At 38.1% G+C, this 20,708-nt stretch overlaps 1 protein-coding gene across 7 annotated transcripts in view; it reads right to left on the bottom strand.

Annotated features, from left to right (window-relative positions):
• The window catches only part of cadpsa (calcium dependent secretion activator a), a 127,975-nt gene extending 109,343 nt beyond the window's left edge, over positions 1–18,632 (bottom strand). For 4 of the 7 annotated variants that reach the window (XM_039673501.2, XM_089125195.1, XM_089125196.1 and 1 more), the window contains exons 1-2: positions 18,362–18,631; positions 17,860–18,217 (exon numbers count right to left, since the gene is read on the bottom strand). In XM_039673501.2, the coding sequence (XP_039529435.2) occupies positions 17,860–18,195 (336 nt within the window). In that variant the 5' untranslated portion in view covers positions 18,196–18,217; positions 18,362–18,631. Of the gene's footprint in view, positions 1–17,859; positions 18,218–18,361 lie in introns of all 7 variants that reach the window. The other 3 variants (XM_039673508.2, XM_089125198.1, XM_089125199.1) reach the window with 2 other exon arrangements.
• Positions 18,633–20,708: the final 2,076 nt, after the last annotated feature.

The following is a 20,708-nucleotide window of genomic DNA, read 5'->3' as shown; positions in this document are numbered from 1 at the left end:
TAATAACTCCCGCAAGTGCCACATTCATATTGCGGGGAATTCACACTCTTTTTTTACTAGAACATATAGTGAGTCCATTCAGCTCCTGGAGTGCCACTGTCCTGCAGAATTGCAGCTCCAACCCCAATTAAACACACTTGAATATCTAATTAAGGTCTTAGGCGTTCAAGAAACTTACAGGCAGGTGTGTTGAGGCAAGTTGGAGCTAAACTCTGCAGGACAGTCCATCCAGGACTAAGTTTGGACACCCTGATATAGAGAGACGCACAGAGAATAGTATTCTTCATTCTTTCTGACAAATCGAAAAAGAGGATGTGAATAACAGTCTGTACAGTGTTGTGTACAGTGTTTATTATAAGGGGGGATGGAATCCGCAGCTCAGTACTCACTACTCATACTAACCTTGTTTATTCTGCTCTCTTAGCCGTTTCAGGAGTTAAATATGGCTTTTGTTCCGGGCAAAGGGAGAATGAGGGTAAAGAACCAGATGATGGTATTTTACGTGGATGTTTGAATGATTCTGAATCTCATTCAGCACATCAGAGGGTCTGAAAATGTTGTGGCAGAAGCACTGTCACGTGCCCTTTGGATGATGCTTAATGTGTCATTTAACTTTATTTACTTTTTTACTTTTTTGTCTTGCCCTCTCTGCTGTCTTTGGTCCTTAACCACTTGGGAAGTTATGGGGTTTATATTTTTTAGCTTAATTGTCTTGTTTGTTCATTTGCAGGGATTCTTAACAGACAACAGACCCCTGTTTTAAGGGGAGGAGTGTGGTGACCTGTATCTTTAATAGGGGTTTCCCCAGCATTGGACGGATTACCCAATTGCATCGATGACACCTGTGCCAACTACCTTTTTTCATCTTTAAGAGAAGCGAGACAAATGGCAGAGGCGGGTGGCCTATTTGATTTGATTGGTTGATTGGTACACAATTTTTGCAGTTTTCCTTTTGTAAATAAATAACTTTAGAAATTTGGCTTTCTCATGTGTCCCAATTTTGTTGCGTCCCTTTTGAGCAAAGGGGCGTAACAACAAATGGGGCATACTCATACTATTTAGAGTACTAAATAAGCAACTCTTTAATACTCTCATTCAAGTTTTTTGGGCAAGTACTTTTTACTCTTCTCACATGACTTTTTTTAAGTAATGGTACATTTACGTGAGTATATTTTTTCAGTACTCTTTCAAATTCCACCCTATTTTTGTAATGCATAAGGGCAGCTATTTTAAGTCATGCAAGTATAAGATAATAATTCTGATTATAATTCTGAATTTCATGCTAAATTTCTAACGCTAAAATATACCCCCCAAAAAAGTATATTTCAAGCTGACTGAGCCAAGTGGCTTAGCGACACTAACCACTATATGGTACAAATCTATACCTTGAATCCAGTGCAAGTCATTATGAATAAATAAACATAAATGTATTTCAGTCTTTACTCTGCGGTTTCTAAAATATACATAATATAATAAAATATACACAGCTGTTGATCTAATGCCGTTTGATTTCAACACCACGGCTGGCACTGCAAGCATGATGTATTAAAAATCATATCAGTGTTGAATATCAAAAAGTGTACAGTCTAATGAATGAACAGCCTGTCACCAGAGACTTTCCAAAACGAATGGTCACGGAAATAATGACTGAGCTGAATTTAATTGGAAATCTTTAATGAATCATTCAACTCTTCTGATCCTCCATCCCTCTCCCATCAGTCCTTTCCTCTTCTTTAATTCTTTGGAAATGACTCATTTCCTCCCTGTAAAGATTAAACTATCATGTTGTTAAACGTTGGGTTATGGCTATTTCACTGCTGTTGGCACACGCTGGTGCAGCTGGAGCAATAAATACAGCTAATGACTCTCACGCTCTCCATTCAGACCCTCCCTTTCTCTAATCGTAAACTGTTATGTTCCAAACTCTACACTAATGTACTTTTTTTTTAGCCTCTGCGAATCAGTTTTGTTATACGGTCTCTTTGTGTGCTAACTGTAAAACTGCTACAGGCTACACACATACAACCTTAGATCTACCTCACACCTGCCTGTTGCTGGTTACTATAGCAACTGACAAAACACAGACCCTTGTCATTGAATCCATAGGTAGTAATTTACTATCACAGACACACACATGCTAACTACAATACTAGATAATGATGGCAAAGGCTGTGTGGTATCAATCTGCTAAAACCTTACTGGCATCCAGTGTTTTCTGCCACCAGAGTGGGGGAGGGGACATGTGGGGGGAAGGGAAGCTTATATGATTTAACAGACGACTAGACAAAGTCCATGTTCTGAGGAAAAAACACTAAGCTAGAGGTTAAAATTGACTCCGAGGACTTTATTAGAGACGGCCTGAGCCCTGCGCTCGGATCAGAGTGAGGTTTACACATTTAAATTGACTTCTCCTATGTTTAAGAGGGCACTTGAGAGTTTTTCAGCATGGTCTATATAAATTGTTGATCTTCATTGTGCATCCTCCCATTAAAGTGCCGGTCCTCGATGTGACCTTCCTAGTGCAGATGCTGAAAGCACATAATTCTGGCAATAGCTCTTCCACAGAGAGCTGTTTTTCACAGAGAAGGGACTCTGCTTCCCTTCACGCTCAACGGAGCGTCGCATTTGGTTTTGTTCGACAGGAGAGTCAACATGCCATGTCCATTGGTTCTTTCTTTTTTTCTTTCTTTCTTTTTTTGCTCTGTTTACCAGTTTGAGAGACAGAGACAATAATGAGTGGGAGAGAAAGCTTGTGGGACACAAAAGCTTTGCAAATGTCACTCAGTCAGAAAGCAAGACTGTATTGTTTGACTCATAAGCTTTACTGTAAAATAAATGATGCAATTCCGAGCATATTTAGCTGTGCAGACAGAACATCGTTTCAAAGAACAAATATAATGATATAGAAATATATTGGATAAAGATCAAGCAGCAAGTGTGAATCAGCTACTGGTTCGAAAGCAAACCACTTTGGAGGTTTTCACACTGGCAGTTTAGTTCGGAACGGGGTCCAGTTCGCATGAAAAATGATAATGTGAAAGCTGTAATGCGGACCCGAATGAGCAACAAGGTACTGAACCTTAAACTACCTGGAGGAGGTGGTCTGATTTAGCGCTCTGTGGCGCGATCCACGTGAATGTAAAAACAACACGGTGCTCGTGTAGGAAGTAAAGTAACCTGCGTATGAGTTTCAGCTGATTACAATGTATTTAGTTAAATAAAACACATGTAAGGGATTAAAGTTTACGAGTGAAAAACAATATTCAACAAGAGAGAAAAAAAAATATGGTGGGACCAGACTGGCTTGTTGGTTAGAAGGGGAGGGGCTGACAAATAAGAGGGTTTAGTGATTATTTGTTTCAGAGGCGGAGCAAGTTGTAACATTCTGGAAGGTTACAAAGTCTTTACGTTACATTTAAAATCACATAAAAAAAGAAATTGTGCACTAAGACCAGGACCATAGAATGACTAAGGAAATAAATTAATTTCATGTTGACTTTAACTGATATTGCTGTTTTCATGCAAGTCGGGTTGGTAACGCTTTATATTAGAGCCCCTGAAGTACTGCATGAGTAATATGAATTTATAGCATACCTATCTGTAATTATACTGTACCTAAGTACGTACTCGTAGGTATACGGGAACAATATGTAAAGTTTGGGGAATAAAGGGGTAACAACCAGGTATATTAAAGGGTTAGTTTACTCAAAAGTTCACTGAACGCTGATTGACAACTGAACCGGAAGACAATACAATGCTGAATAAAGTCGTAGTTGTTGTTATTTTTGGACCAATCTAACTAACCCACTGATGTCACATGGACTGTTTTGATGATGTCTGTATTTCCTTTCTGGACAAGGACAGTATACCGTACATATATTTTCAATGGAAGGACAGAAAGCTCTCGGACTAAATCTAAAATATCTTAAACTGTGTTCCGAAGATGAACGGAGGCTTGGGACGCCACGAGGGTGAGTCATTAATGACGTCATTTTCCTTTTTGGGTAAACTAACCCTTTAAATAATTTATACTGGAAGTATTTTATAACTAACGGGCACTTATGTTATTGTGAGGCAACAATCTTACGTTTGGGAGCAATTTAGCAAGAACAAACAGTGTGTACCTTTTTGTAATAATAGTATACTAATACATAGGCTTTTTTCGATTGCGGGGTATATCAGTGCATTTATACAGTAATTTATTTTGATTTATTTTGAGATTGGGCATCCGTGTTTCAAGACAAGTACAGTAAAACAAAGTATTGCAACCGCAACCTTTTTTTATTAAATGCTGGAGACATCTACTCTTGTTCATTGCAGTGACAGGTTGAGTGGTTTTCTTACCCTCTCGTTCTATTAAGTTACAGGGAACAGGATGTGACATCAGGCTGGGTGGCAATAAATTAAAGTGGTACTTGTTACTTGTTACCCTCTTGTTCCATGAAGACAACCGTTGAAAAGTTTTGTGAATGATTGATTTATTAATTCATTTAAATGTATCTAAATGTAGATTACACATTGTAAACATTGTAAAATATTTCCAAATAGAAAACAGTTACTTCTAAATTGTACAAATATTTTACAATTTGATTGTATTTTGGATCAAATAAATGTAGCCCTGGTGAGCATAAAAGCAAAATATCCTACCAACTCCAGACTTGTGAATGGTATTATGTAAAAACTCAACAGCAGGCTTCCATATATCTCAGCTGTCAGGTACAACAGGACAACTCTGGAATTCAATAAATCTACTTACATGCAGCTTATAATAATACTAATAGCACTCTAGTCTGAATGTACTGAAACGTTTGCATTTGTGTGTAAGACTGCCTGTCATTGTTACCTCAGCCTTTTGACTTTATGCTGGAATGTGCCTTGTGTTTGTGTGTGCATGTGCACGCGTGCATTTGCGAGACCCAGGTGCCCACTGGGCTCATGTTGATTGCGTGGGAAAGGCGGCTGGAGTTTCTCACTGAGAACAGATTCCCATTAGCGATCAGTAAGCCTGGTGTAAAGACACACTGCTTTCATGTCCCTTGAGTCTCTGCCTGTCTTTCTGTCTCTCTTGCGGTCTTTCTTTTAATTTCCATTCTTGTTCCAACATTGATGGTTGACAGTAAAGCAAGCGCTCCAGACTTCAAACTTTAATTGTATAATATTGCATTGTCATTAAAACCCTGCATGTTAAGCAGACAATGTCAATATGTTTCTTTGAATGTGTAAACAGGTTTCCATATAAAACTGCCAAGTCGTTAACAGAGTAAAAAACAAGGTAATTGCATCTTTATATTTTAAATGTGCATCTTTGTTTCTTGCAATTGCAACTTTATTTCTCACAATTATGACTTAATATTGTACAATTGCTACATATTTCACATTTTCAACTTTATTTCTCACATACAACAATGTCTTATCTAACAATTCCGACTTTATTCTTCCCAAGTGCTACTATTTTTCCTAATGGTCACTTCATGTCTCACAATGTGACTTCATCCTTTAATAAATGTGCCTTAGAAAAGTTTTATAACATGTCGTTCTGAATATAAAAAGTACTACTGCGGGGTTCGGGCTGGCATCCCAGCTAGTAGTACTTCATAATCATTGAAATCTTGTTCACTAATGATAATTTTTAATACTGTCATCATATCTAAACACCTGAACACATACTGCTGTCCACCATATGAACGTTTACGCACACACACACACACACCATATATATGTGTGTAAACGTCTCTTTGAACCGTCTTAATTCGCAAAGAAACTCTTGCGCATATAGAGACTGTTATGTAACCGATCACAGAAGGCAAAGGGACACATAATCCCAGATTACAAACAACCAACAAAGAGCAAATGAAGTGGTCATCCTCCTACTGCCTTTATTCAAGCACATGCTCACAAACACCAGTTCATAAAAAATAAACACACTCATCAAGGATACACATACGTCTGTGTGTGCTTTGCTCATTAGTGGTGGTGTTAGACAAACGTTGCCTCAGTCTACACAGGCAACATAGAAACAAAAAGAAAGCAAACGTAATGTATATATATATATCAGATAAATCAAAGTGACAATATGTTCACCAACCATTCAGAAACGTCCTGTTCTAGCCTTAACTGACGAACTTCTGTGCATCTTGTTCCGGGTGCGACTCCAGTTCAAACTGATACGGTTGCACAGATGTGTCCTCAGAGACTCTCGCTGCCATTCTTTCTCTAGTCTAAAATATACCTTCAACTGTTGTCAAGGCAACATTTACGTTCGTTGTGTCAAAAGCTCGGAGTGAGCAAAGCTCATTATCATTTAAAGGTATATGCACTGAAACGGCGTGCTGAAAACAAAGCTGTTTTCTTACATTACTAATGAGAATTTTTAATTAATTTATATTACAAAATTTTCATTTAGAGCCTAAAAAATCAAATTAACTTGAAAATGGCATTGTATGACCCCTTTAAAGATACTGATTATGTATAGAGACAATATATTTTACATTGATTGACTGACAGAAATACAGACAGACAGACAGATTCCATTACATTTGCAGGGCTTCATGGGAGTGGGTGGTAGCTGAGAGCTATTTTGCCACAATTTGCTTGCCACAATTCTATGGTCGGAGGAAATATTTGTGCAGAATCGTGGGTAATGTAGTTTTTTTGTGCATCTTTTTGCAGGTTGCATGATCTGATCAATCTCCATAGAATATTGTAACATTGGACAAGAAATGAGAATGATCTAAATGGTAAGTGTGTAGTGATCCTCCAAGACATAAGCTGCTAGCTGTGTAATTTGATGCCCTTACAAGTGTGTTGATTGAGTTATTGCATGACATCATTTACCACCACAGCCTACTTTATATAGAGAATAATAGCACTATGTTATCACACAGCAGCATTTTCAGAGGCGATATGATAAATCTCCTCTAAACTGTTGTGTCTGCCTTGTCAAGATGACAATTATTTGCTCAATTTAAATTACAGAGCTTATTCTTGAGATACCATAGATGTGGCGTTAATAGAAGTGGCGTTAATTACAGCCCTCCTTTAAAACAATGACAGTATCATTTCCTCTAGTTGAGTCTTGAATTGTTATAACGAATACCTATTTTACAGCATTTAGCCATTTCTGTTTTTGTTTTTTTTTTGGTGGCAGAAAGGAAGATTATTCGAGAGAGTTTATTGATACATCTCTCCACAAATCCATTTCTTTTCCACTCCCTCGCTGAGCAAAGAGGCGATGTTCAACGCCCGCCTTGCGCTTGGGAGGGCAAGAATCTGAAAGGCCATTGTGTTAGAGACAAACCATAACCCAGATAAGAGCTCTCTGTCTGTGAACGGTCTGTCGAGGTGCCTCTCAAAGCTAATGTGGAGTGTAGACGGATGCATCAAAATGGCCTTAAGAGCCCTAGCTGAATTGGCCTGATCTGAGGTCAGCATGCTTTCATTGGGGGCTGAAGATGTTCTTGGTGTGCAGGCAGGGGGGAAAAAGGTTGTTATTGTGATTGCCATGATGGATTCGGGATCAAACGCTGGTTGATCTTGGGTCAGCTGCAGGTGAGAGAGGAACATAAACTACTGTAGGCTGTTATTGAAAATCCATGCAAAATAATTCGGAATTAGCTCAGATTTTAAAAGGATAACTTGAAACTAGTATACAAAGTATGTGGTTGTTCTTGGTGTAAAATATTAAAGGGGTCATATAATGCCAGTTAATTTGATTCTTTAGGCTCTAAATGAAGATTTTGTAATATACTTTAATTCAAAATTCTCATTAGTATTGTAAGAAAACACTAATTTTACCTGGTCAAAAACAGCTCTGTTTTCAGCACGCCATTTCAGTGCATATGCCTTTAAATGATAATGAGCTTCGCTCACTCCGCCCCTCTGTTCTGCGGGGCGCGGGCGTTTTGAAAAAGCATGTGAAGTATTGCCTTGACAACAGTTGAGGGATATTTCGGAGAAATAATGGCAGCGCGAGTTTGAGGACACATCTGAGCAACCGCATCAATTTGATTGTCGTTTCTATAGTTCGAATGACACATGAGAAAACTATACATTTTACTTGCTTTACGGCAAGCGTTACAATTGCTGATAGGTTGCGCATACTCGCCAGTAGACAACAACTACGTACAATGTAACATACCTCGCAGCCGGGTAGCTTTTGAATTGCCATCATGATTCCAAAGCCGGTGCTTGATAAACAGAGAGCGTGTGCATCCGTGCGTGCGACAGTAGGCAGCGGTAGGCTAAGGCCATGTCCACACTAATACGTTTTCGTTTGAGATTGTATATTTTTCTCTCCGTTTTGGCCTTCCGTCCACACTGAGATGCCGTTTTAAGTCAACAAAAACGTTTCGTTTGGAAAACGCTCTCCAAAGTGGATAAATTTGAAAACGCTGTTTTCGCGTTGTAGTGTGGACAGTGAAACCGGACGATGACGTAAGTTTAGTCATGTGATCCATGTAGTACCAATAGATATTCATGTTTATCGGTATTGTGCCTGTTATATGTTATTCATTTTTACACTATTGCTAAAATATGTTACTTTCTATGTTACTTAATATGTGCTATTCTTCATAGCACAGTACTGCAAAGATGACAGATAATGTAGCCTATTCACATTTGCTGTCCTGCGCCAAAACAGGAGAGCAGTTGCGTTTTAGACCAAACATATGGTGACTGAATGCGACCGGGACGCATCAGTAATGGTGAGATATTTTGCGAAATAAAATTATCCTGTTATTGTGCGATGACATTATTATTTATTTTCCCATCTGTATCATCTCAGTGAGCTTTTGTGAAGTTTCACGCATGCGCAGTAAAGTGAATTTAGAAGTTTCTCATCACCAGAAAAACTTGTGTGAAAACACCTGAAAACGCTTGTGTGGACGGAGAGCGTTTTTAAACGAAAACCCCGTTTTAAAATGTATCCGGATTAATGTGGACGTAGCCTAAATTATTTACGACAGCAGTAATGGACAATTCCGCTTCCAACCTGTAGGGTGACTGCAGAGAAAAAGTTACTTGTTGTTGCGTTAATGTTGCAATTCCTCTTATAACTTGTTCATTTCGTTCATGGCTTATAGCTCTTTTTTTAAAACCTATGATAAAAAAAAAGTGTGCACGACCACTCAAAAAGCTGTTTGAATCTTTCAAATAAGGTAGAAACTAAAGGCACCATCATTACAATGTCACAGACCATTTCACAAGATGTAAACAACACTGGTCCAGAAGCACTTCCTGTTTCAGTTTGTAACTGTTTTCTTTATTTCACATGTAAAGAAAACATCTTAAAGATGTTTGTTTAACTTTTTGTATCAGTTTTAAATGTTATGTTGGTTGTATTTTATCCCAGCTTTTATATAGTGTGAAAAAACTGAAACAGGAAGTGCTTCTGGACCAGTGTTGTTTACATCTTGTGAAATCTCTTCTCCTTATAATATCTCTAGTAGCCTAATACTAAGGTTATCTACCACAGCTAAACATAGATATCACAACATATGTTGTTGATCATCATATCTCGCACTGAGGTTAATAAGGTCTCTCCGTATAGCACAAGCTCTTGTGGTTGCACTCTGCCCTAATTATTATGTCTATTTATGGCTTTTTTTGTTGTTTTATTTTATGCAAATCTAATTATTGGCATAATTGACTGAGCTTTAGATGTGCATGTGTGCTCACTATAACTACCTTCCCTGAACAGTCTTTCTGTTGTGCCTGCTTGTTTGTCTCTAAATGTGTGTGTATTTGTGCGGGTCTGACGTTGTTTGTTGGTCTGTTGTGTTGGTCGGTCTTTTAATGTGTGTGAGAGAGTGAAAACGAGAAAGAAGAGAGAGAGAGAAGACATTTTAGGAGATATTGTTTATAGCCTTCTTAATTAGGCTCTCCATTCAGCATGTGGGTGGGTGGGTGTGTGTGTGCCGGAGACAGCGAGCGACAGCAGTGTAAGACGTTTAACATGGTCCTACTGATCATTAAGTATGTGACAACGTGCACCTTGTCATCATGACTAATAAACAGACTGAACTACCATTTTTGAAGCAGACAGCAAAAAAGCACAGTGAGGAGTTTCCACGTTTATTAGCCAACATGAGCAAGTCCTGCATTAAAAGAAATCGCAAGATGTGTGAATTTGCATGTCACTGCATAATTAAAGATGGGGGGGTTAGGTAAATAAACACTAATGTTAATTTGATATTTCCACAGAACTTAATGACAACAACAATACACAGTCCTAATGCTAGTAAAAACCAGTAGATTTATAATACTTAAAATGTTCACAGATATTTAGCAAAAATGCATAATTGAAGATGTAGATGTTAAGGGATTAATAATCTGTCTATGAGCGTTGAGATCTTAACTCATTCATCCTCTAAAATGTCATTATTAGCAATATTGCTGAAAAAACATTCCTCCACTGCATACTGTACATCCAAAAATGTACATATAAGCAGCTGAAATGAACATTAGCAGCACTAAAACTAAAACCAACTAAACTATTTATATAATACTAATAACGATAATAGATGGATTTACGTCATGTAAAACACAAGTCACGATAAAATAACACTGGAAGATGCATGCTAAAATGGCATGCTTGCTTCAGCATAGCATTTAATTGGATAGGTTTAGTGTTAAGGTTATGTGCGTTGTTTTCAAAAGTGATAGAGCATTACCCTTTTAGCGGAAATATATCTCACCGGACACTTCATTTCTGACCTGCCACAATACGTACAACAAGCAACATAATAAACTTTGCCAGAGTCACGTTCATCTGTTAAAAACTCAAAAACGAGCTGGACACTCACTGGACATTTCACATAGAAAGTGTGGCGAATCATGCAAGAAACAATGTAATAGAATTTTACAGAAATGTCACAACATGCTCGTTTTTACAGTGAGCCAGCGTTGATATAAACGGGTCTGGTAAAATGTTAAGGTCCAGTCACATTTCGTTTATTCATTTAGCTGATGCTTTTATCCAAACCGACTTTCTATTGCTATGTCAGAGGTCGCATGCCTCTGGATCAACTAGGGGTTAAGTGTCTAGCTCAGGGATACATTGGTGTCTCGCAGTGGATCTCTCACACCAAAGGCATGTGTCTTCTCCACTGCGCCATCACCACCACCACCACCACCACACATTAGCGAACCTTCAGGCAAAACAATGGTAATTGTGATTGTGCATTTAGATAAATTTTAAAGGAATATAATAGGTTTCTTAGTGGCCATGGCAGATCTCTAGCAGAAGATGTTTGACTAATGATTAGTGTAAGACTATTATCTCTGAATTGTATTGAATTTCCAACTGATCTACTCCCAAAGGAAAACCATCACAACATATACAATAAGACTGATTAGAGCACCATCTATTACGAAAACCAAATCTTGAGATGATTAATGATGAATAAAATCCATTAAAGGTCCCCTGACATTTGTTTTTTTTTTTAAATTAATATGAGTTCCCCTAGAATGTATATGGTCCCCCAGTGGCTAAAAATTTAAATGGTGTAAACCGAGCTTTGGCTATCTTTCTCTGCCTTTGAGAAAATGAAAGTTCAGACGGGCTGAAAATAATCTTATTTAAATTGTGAACAAATTATACAGTAAAGTGATCAAAGAACAGCGCAAATTTATCTGGACAACTCATTATGAAATCAATAACGCACATTACACTGCACAATGAAGCTCTTACTGTATGTACATCATCGTGTTTGCATCGGTGAAAGCATTAGAGAGAGTGCAGAAACTGCGTTACAATGACAAGATCTTCGTTCTCGCAATCAACAGACTGTCATCTGCTTGCTCAATGCTCATCACAGCAACATGTTATGTGATGGGAATAGATCTAAATACTTTAAAAACTTCTCACCATTCGTTAATCTTGATAGCTGTAATAGTAAAAAAGGTATAATAGCAGTAGTAAAAGTATTTGAGAGAGTTTCAAATGTAATATGTATCCTAGCTATTTCATACGCAAGCATGTCAGCCAATCACAGCAGTGGGCGGTTGAATCCCACAGCAGACACGCCCCTTCAAATCAGAGGCTTAAATCAGGCTAGAAAAAATGCCTTTTATTTGTAAATTCTGATCTAATTTTGATCTAAAAAACATACATTATAAGGGCAACCCAGGAAGCATTATAAAATAATAAAATAACCTTCAATTCTGAATTCAGATTATTCTTGACAAAGAATGGCTCTGAAGAATAATGACAAGGAAATAGACAGTGTTACAAAAACAAAATTGTATATCCAAGGCAACCTGCTGGTTCCTGATGTTTTGTCTCACATGAGTCTTATCTGTGAGGACACATCAGCGTCTGGAGAATAACTTCCCACAGAGACTCTTTTTAAATGGCTCTGAAGACAATAGCAGCAAGCAAACAAGCCCCTGGCGACAACCAAATAAGACAGACAGACTTGTTTTTGACCTCTGATTGAATGAAATGAAACTCACAGTGAGACTTAAAATGAGGCGGACCCGGAATTCAAACAATACATAATGTATTGGCACTCAAATATGCATGTCACAATTATAACCTCTTCAAACTATGATAAATGTTTCTGGATAAGGCACTCATGGATATGATGAACACTCATAAATTATTCAAGATCCTGACATAAAAGACAACTTCATTCTGTCAGAGCTCTGCCTTTGATTCGAAGCCAGGAGAAATGTCTCAAACATCAAGTCTTGATCTCAAACATTGTGCTAATGTGGCATGGCTAGTTTTCAGGATTTAAAAGCCTTAAATGAACTAATCTTATACAGAAGAATGTTTTGCATGCAACTATACACACTGTCATCAAGAGACAACTAGTAAAACAGATTTCATCATTCCTGAATAACAATCGAGTACTTTTTCTCATAGGACCTGAGGAAATGCCTAATGGTATTGCTATTTTCACAAGGGATATACTCACCCTTGTTGATAGAAACCCCTGAAAGCAATTTTGCATAAAATAAATTGTGTTTTCTATCATCGTGAATGCTTTTAATGGGTTTTAAGGTTTGTATGTTGCCAACAGGGCATTGACATGTTAGTGATATTCATTATGTTCACCACCCTGAACTTCCAAAAACCTAAATCTAGATTTATGTATCCTTACAGTCTTAGTCAGCAAACACATAAAAGAAGCATTCCAAGGAGCAAAGCCTATATCGGTATCACTTTACAATAAGGCTCATTAGTTAACTACCTTAGTTAACATGAACTAAGAATTAACAATACTTCTACAGCATTTATTAATCTTAGTTAATATTAATTTCAACATGTACTAATTAAAATCAAAGGTTGTATTTGTTAACATTAGTTAATGGACTGTGAGCTAACATGAACAAACAATGAACAGCTGAATTTGTATTAACTAACAAAGATGAATACTGTAACAAATGTATTGCTCATGGTTAGTTCATGTTAGTTAATACATTAACTAATGTTGACAAACAAAACCTTATTGTAAAGTGTTACCTATGGATGCTTTGGGCTGTTTTCCCAAAGCGCAACAGTAAACAGGAATGTTTAAGTGTGATACTGTCCCACTAAAAGGTTTTCTGGGTAGTAATCTGCTGCCAGCTAACACGTCACGATCGCCGCTACCATTTAATCTAAACCTCAAAAACATACCGTTTAAGCTGTATCCCCTTTTCTCTTTAACAAGTTGCAAACTCAGTCAACAGATGTGCTAAAAGCAAAGTACAGAAGAACATGGCATTGAGTGATTGGAAACGTCTGCCAATATGCTGTATTGGAAAATGTGTCAACCATGAAAAACATGGTAGTCACGGCTCCTCGTTTCTGTGGAAAAAAACTTTTTTTCTGTGGGAGTATTTTGTGAACATCTCTCTTAGTCTGTCTGCTTGAATTTACAGCCTGCAGAGTGTTGCGTATACATGATTTGTATTGACATGATTGTATTGAAAAGGGGGTCTTTGCAACACTTTCCCACAGGGACATTTCCTCTATAGGTATTGTGCAACACTTTCCCACAGGGACATTTCCTCTATAGGTATTGTACTGTCTTCGTATTGTTATCTAACCTAATGTACCTTCAGGCAGAGGTTTTCAAACTTTTAGATGCCCCCAAATGTTATCATCCTCGTGTGAGGGACCATATCCTAAAATAGCTTTTTGTATGAAGACTCAATTTATACTGTGAAAAAAAATTTTAACAATAATGTCAAAATATTAAACTATTATTAGCTTATTTACTTACTTTAGTCTTTTTTTTTTTTTTTTACATATTGAATGTTTTGTTTCCCACAGACCCCATTGCACTCTCTTGCGGGGGTCCTCACTTTAAAAAAAAAAAAAAACTGTACTTTTTGTGCAATTTTTGGTATAAGAAGTATCAGAGAAGATGCGATGAAGCTCCTGACATTGAGGTAAATGCTGATATCCTTTACATGATATTTTTAGTTTTACAACAGAGGGAAAATCATAATAGCCTAATGTTTAGTCCAAATGCGTTGGAAAACAGGAATAAAATATAGCTGCGAGCAGCGATTGCGGGCCCAAGCCGGTGGCACCGCAACCCTGATGCCTTTAGTTACCCAAAGGCACCGGGATGGTGGTACCGCCGGCTTTGGCCCTTTATCGCTGCTCACAGCTATATTTATATTTAATATAAAGCCGGTGGCACCGCCACCTTGGTGCCTTTAGGTTTATTCTGTACGACGTGTAAAAACGTAACCCCGCTTTGACTATCAAAAAGAAGTGTATTGTAGAGCTTGCATCAATGCGGACTCGATGCGCTGTGCGCTGTAACTACATGTGGCTTTAAGCGCATCATTCTCCACTCGGGATGCGCATAAGCGTTTTGTGCCACACTGTACTGAGCCTTTCATATCATAATGCAGTGACGCAATGACAGATTATTAATTGCCTTTCTTGTTCTGTTCCATCTATTATATGTTGATAATAGATAGGACAGAGCACTAAAAACCTCAAACAAAGCACTAAAAACTTAAGCTGTTTGCTGTGTAGTCTGAGAATGAGCTGTTTGATTTGCACCCTCTTCCTCTTCACTGTCCTCCATAAAAACCAGCTATCCAGGTCCATGTTGTTCTAGAAAGTTTGTATGTTGCTGCCTCAATTAACATCTCTGCTATACATTTAAAACATGGCTATATCTAAAATAATTTATCTTTTTGATTTTTGTCATCTTGTTTTTCATGAATATTTTACAACAATACAAAGAGCAATGTGTATTTTCCATTAATATAGTTTGTAATGGCTTTTTTTGTCATAGATTATAATCATATATTTTTTGGATTTGTTATTTATCTTTATAATGAAGTTGTCTGTATTAAGTAGATTGTGTTTAACACACAAGAGTGATTTATTAGTTCAACACATAGTTATAGAAATTCTACTTTATCTAAAAAAAACCTGCACTTTATACACACACACACACACACACACACACACACACATAAATACATGTAAATAAAAATACCAAAAAAAATCATCAAATGTGTTTTTAGTCAGAGTATTATTTTATACAGAAACAAATATTTGTAATTCAGATAAGAATGAAGTTAGTGTTTTAAAATCTTAAGGAAAACAAATATATTGAAATATAGCACATGAATTTTAAATTCATTCAACTTCAATTACAAATACAATCTTACTTTTATTTAAAGCAAACTATACATTTAAAAGATGGGGGTTATATGCCTATTTTGTCATTTAAAAATATTGTTATGCAAATTGTTATGCAAAAAGACAAGGACTTAGAGACAAGGACTTGTAGGAAAAATCACAGCCAGCCACACACACACACATAAACACAGACAACAGCCCTCCCCTCCCCACACAGACACACACACAGAGAGAGAGAGAGAGAGAGAGAGAGAGAATCGCAGGGGAAATAAATCCATTCAAACTACAATATCTGACTTTCTGTTGCTCAGAGCGAATGACTTTAAATTGGAAAGTTGATCGGCTTGACGAGAACAATATACGTGGAAAGTTTTGTAACTGTAGGTAAATTGAGCAAAGTTATAACACACTTTATGTGTCCTTTTTTAGTCATAAAATTCATTTCCTCGCCACGGCCAGACCGTTCGAGATATCAAAAATCCGTCCGGAATTGAGCATCCTCAATGTCTTGACTTCATGCACACCGAGTTTGGTTGTGATTGGTAAACACATGCATTGTGATTTGATGTATTTCTCCTAGGACAATTATTCAAACAACCCATAATTCATAATTCATAAATAACTTCCATTTGAACTGTCATAAAACTTAGAGCACGAAAGTTGTTTGGCCTGATGTGATCTATAATTGTACCGAGTTTCATATTAATTCATGCAAGTGTGTTTGATTTATGGTCAAATGTTCAAATCCCAGTCCAGGGGGCGCTGTCGAGCCGCCCTGCCACGCCCGGTTACCAGCTTCAGCCCGGCCCTGATGGCCATGGGTTCTGACCCGTGTGCAAAGTTTCAAGAGTTTTCGAGGATGTTAAGGCCCCCGAAAATGCCAGAGAAGTCGCACACAGCAAATAAAGGGTTAAAATTAACCTGACAGGCGCCCCTCCTCTCACTCACACAGAGGGACACTGAGACACTGGCAAAATTCTGAGATTTTCTCTACATTCAAACAAACATATCTGACTTTCTGTGGGTCCTAGCTAATGAGTGTCAATTAGAAAGTTGTCCGGCTCGAGGAGTACAATATACATACCGATTTTTGTAACTGTAGATAAAACTAACAACCCCACTTTTGTCAAAAGGTGGCGCTACTGAGCCCTCACCACGCCCGTTTCTGCAACTTTGCACATGTCTACTGGCTAATAAATGTGATGTGTCTGTCGAGTTTCATGCAATTTAAAGCATGCTAAGGGTCTCAAAAGCATCCTAAAAGAATGGTAAAGTTTGATGCGTCGCCACGGCAACAGTTTTCAAAGATATCAAGAATCCATTCACAGGTCTACATCTGCCCTATGTTTACATTATACAGATGAAGTTTGAAGCAAATCGGGTAAAAATAAAAGGGTGATTTCAAAGCATTTTGAAAGTGACACACTTCCTGCTGCCAGTTGGTGGCGCTATAACTTTGACTCACAATAGTCACATCCATGTGATCGTCCTCTTACAGCGAACACACTGCTGAAGTTTCATCAAGATCAGTTAATGTATGCTGAAGTTTTAACACACTTCCTGTTTCACGTTTCTCGCCATGATTTCATTTCCTCGCCACGGACAAACCGTTCGAGATATCAAAAATCCCCTCGCAAACTTTCATCCTCAATGTCTTGACTTCACGCTGACCGAGTTTCGTCGAATTTGGATCAAAGCTCTAGGAGGAGTATTTCAAATACCATTGCGAGCGTTTTACAAACAAACCTCAATAGCCGACTTCCTGTTTGGCTGGGGTAAAAAGTAAGAGCGCGAGGTATAGATGAAACGATGAGATCAACATGTGTACCGAGTTTCATATTATTACATGCAAGCGTGTTTGAGTTATGGACCGAGTGTTCGGACCCCGTTCCAGGGGGCGCTGACGAGCCCCCCTGCCACGCCCAGGTACCAGCTTCAGCCCGGCTCTGATGGCCGCGGGTTCTGACCCGTGTGCAAAGTTTCAAGAGTTTTTGAGCATGTTAAGGGCTCCAAAAGTGCCAAAAAGGTAGTAAAATAATAATACTAAAGAAAAATAATTCTTAGGAAAACAATAGGGCCTTCGCCCTTTCAGGGCTTGGGCCCTAATTAATATCCTGATGCATTTTTATGTTGATTTAACTTAGGGCTGAATCAATCATCTCTCATATAGGCTATTGTTGCACTAAAGCAGGAACAAGTGCTGCTCACCAATTCTTCATTTCAACAGCAATCTGTTGCATGCGCCTTTGCCCTCTTACCTTTTGCTGTCGTCTCGCCATGTCGGTCGGCTGCTTCGCGTTAAACGGATAGGCAATACAGCGCATCACAAAGACATAAAGCTGGAGCCTCTTCTTTCTCTCTTCTTCCTCCCTTTGCATCTTTTCCAAATCATCCTTTTCCTTATCGATCGCAACTGAGGGGCTCGGGCTCGTTGGACGGGCATTGGTGCTTCGGCTTGGCTGCAAACCACCAGAGCTTTCGCTGGTCCTGCTTGGAGACACCCGAGGACCACCAGCCTTGGGCGCCGCCACCAATTTGCGCTCTTCTTCTACAACCTCCTCCGCCTCCTCCTCGCTGGATGATGGGTCCAACATTTCAACGTAAGTTCTTACTTAACTGAAATCAAAAGAGAGATATCGAGCGGCGTCTTTTTTAGTAACAAAACCCCTCTGTAACTCGGTTCAGAGGACGAAAAAGTACGGAAGACGCTTCATTTTCCACAGTCTACAACCCAAACGCGACAGGAAAAGTGTCACTTACCCTAGCGCGAGTGAAAAAGCTGCTCCAACAGCCAGTAGTCTTCCACCGAATTAAATTGTTGCTGCTTACGTGTTTTCTTCGTTTAACTCTCCGTTTACCATAACGGGTTTAATGGAAGATAACACGAGGAGGGTCGTAAAACGATTCACGGCTGCTGTTTTTCTGCTTTCCTCCGGCAGTCTTTCAATTTAGTAGCGTACGGTAGCCTACTGACAATATACTGACTGACACAATGAGCGGCGCGCGCTGAGAGCTGACCGTGGTTCTGAACTGAGGCGGGAGGGGGAGGGGGTCATTGACGTGATTTCCGCGACTGAAGCTATCGCGGTTTCTCTCGCGCACAAAATTACATTAACAGTTCCTAAAATTAGACAAAATCAACTTTGTGTTTGTTTTTCTACTATTAGAGTGCAGAAGTTTAGGACTTAATCCACGACTTGTTTTGGTTTCACTTAATCCAGCTGTGTTGTTTTTGAAAACAATGGTTAAATTATTCAACATATTTGGTAGGCTAATGAAAACAAGCTGTAACACCGTAAAATGTCATTGGGCTATCGTTGTGTCCATCAATTTAACTTTAATTTAAGCAGTAATTTGACATGGGGTTATTTTATTATTATATAATGTTTTCTAGGTTGCCCTTATAATATATGTTTTAGATCAAAATAGTCATAATTTAGAAATAAATGGCATTTTTCCTAGCCTGATTTAAGACTCTGATTTGAATGCTCTTTTTGAAGGGGCGTGTCTGCTGTGGGGTTTAGTGTAACCGCCCACTGCTGTGATTGGCTGACATGCTTGCATATAAAATATTCAAGTTTTACACGTGAAACTCTCTCGAATATACTTTTACTACAGGTATTGAATCGTGAGAAGTTTTAAAGTAGGCTATTTAGATCTATTATCCCATCACATAGGCTAACATGTTGCCGTTATGAGCATTGAGTAAGCAGATGACAATCTGTTGATCACCTGAATTAATTATCACGTCATTACAACACAGGTTCTGCACTCTCACTAATGCTTTCACTAATGCCAACACGTTGATGTGATGTAGCCTACATTCAGTAAGAGCTTATACAAACGTGTAACGTGCGTCACCACTGTGTGGAAAATACATTTTTGATCACTTACTGTATAATTTGTTCACAATTTTAATAAGATTGTTTTCATCCTACTAAAAGAAATGGTGTGACGTTGATATTTTAGTCACTGGCTTGACTTATGCATAAAAAGTATTGAATGATTTTGAGAGAAATATTACCTGTCTGAACTTGAACAATTAGGCTCAGAAATTGTTGCTCGGTAGGTTTATTTTCAGACGTTCATCGAGGCCAGCTCTGTATTGGCCCAAGTTGAGGAAACAGTTGTTGGGGAAATGTTTGGACCATACAAAACTTTGGGAAGTTGTGTCAGCACTTTTCCAGAGAAAATTAAATTAACTAATTGTTTCTTCAGAGGCTAGGATGAAGGAACTAAAAAATACTTTTGTGTTCATTTGTACATCTGAACTCTGATCAATACTTCACTCGTTTCCAAACCATGATATCTCTCGAGGAAAAACTCAAATCGTGCTCACGTGTTCATACTTCCAAGCTCATTTTCTCATGAGCGAGCCAAAATTCTCTGGGCGGGCAAAGCAGAGAAATGGGGAGGTTACTATTCCTCTGTATGACGTCATACGGAGATTCAAGATCAGCCCATGAACTTTCATTTGCTCAAAGGCAGAGAAAGATAGCCAAAGCTCAGTTTCCACTAGGCCTATTTAAATTTCAAGCCACTGGGGGACCATATACAGGCTAGGGGAACTCACATTAATGTTAAAAAACCTCAGAAAGTGAAAATTTCATGTCAGGGGACCTTTACATTAAAACTAGTGAAAATGCAATAAACTTATCACTGCAGGTCATAACTGTGATTTTACTTCAATTTTTTTTTCACTTCAAGTCCAAAATGAAAATAAAAATGTCAGTGTTTTTAGAATAGCATTTTTTAATTTAAGAATAGCGTACATTAAAGTTATCTTTTTTAACTGTAACTCAACAGTGTATTTTTAAAGCTAGCTGCTACATAAAGACTACAACTACCACAATGATGTGTGTTTACCATTCAACCATTGTAGTCCTAGTGGCAACTTGTGTGCACATAGTTTTTTAAACATATAGTACCAAATCCCAGCAGCTTAAATATGTTGGAGATATTATTGTAATTTATTGTAGTAATGTTCACATCACTCACGAATTAAACCCATTTCCGAGCATTGGGTTGGCCTTAAAATTGACGTCATTCCTGAACTTTAGATGATTAAAATATTTATAATATTTGATTTGATCTAAGGTTCTGTATT

The sequence above is a fragment of the Pimephales promelas genome, chromosome 21 (assembly GCF_988280905.1).
Source record: "Pimephales promelas chromosome 21, fPimPro1.hap1.1, whole genome shotgun sequence".
Lineage (NCBI taxonomy): Eukaryota > Metazoa > Chordata > Actinopteri > Cypriniformes > Leuciscidae > Pimephales > Pimephales promelas.
The sequence above is the reverse complement of the archived record's forward strand: the minus strand, read 5'-3'. Positions and strand labels throughout refer to the sequence as shown.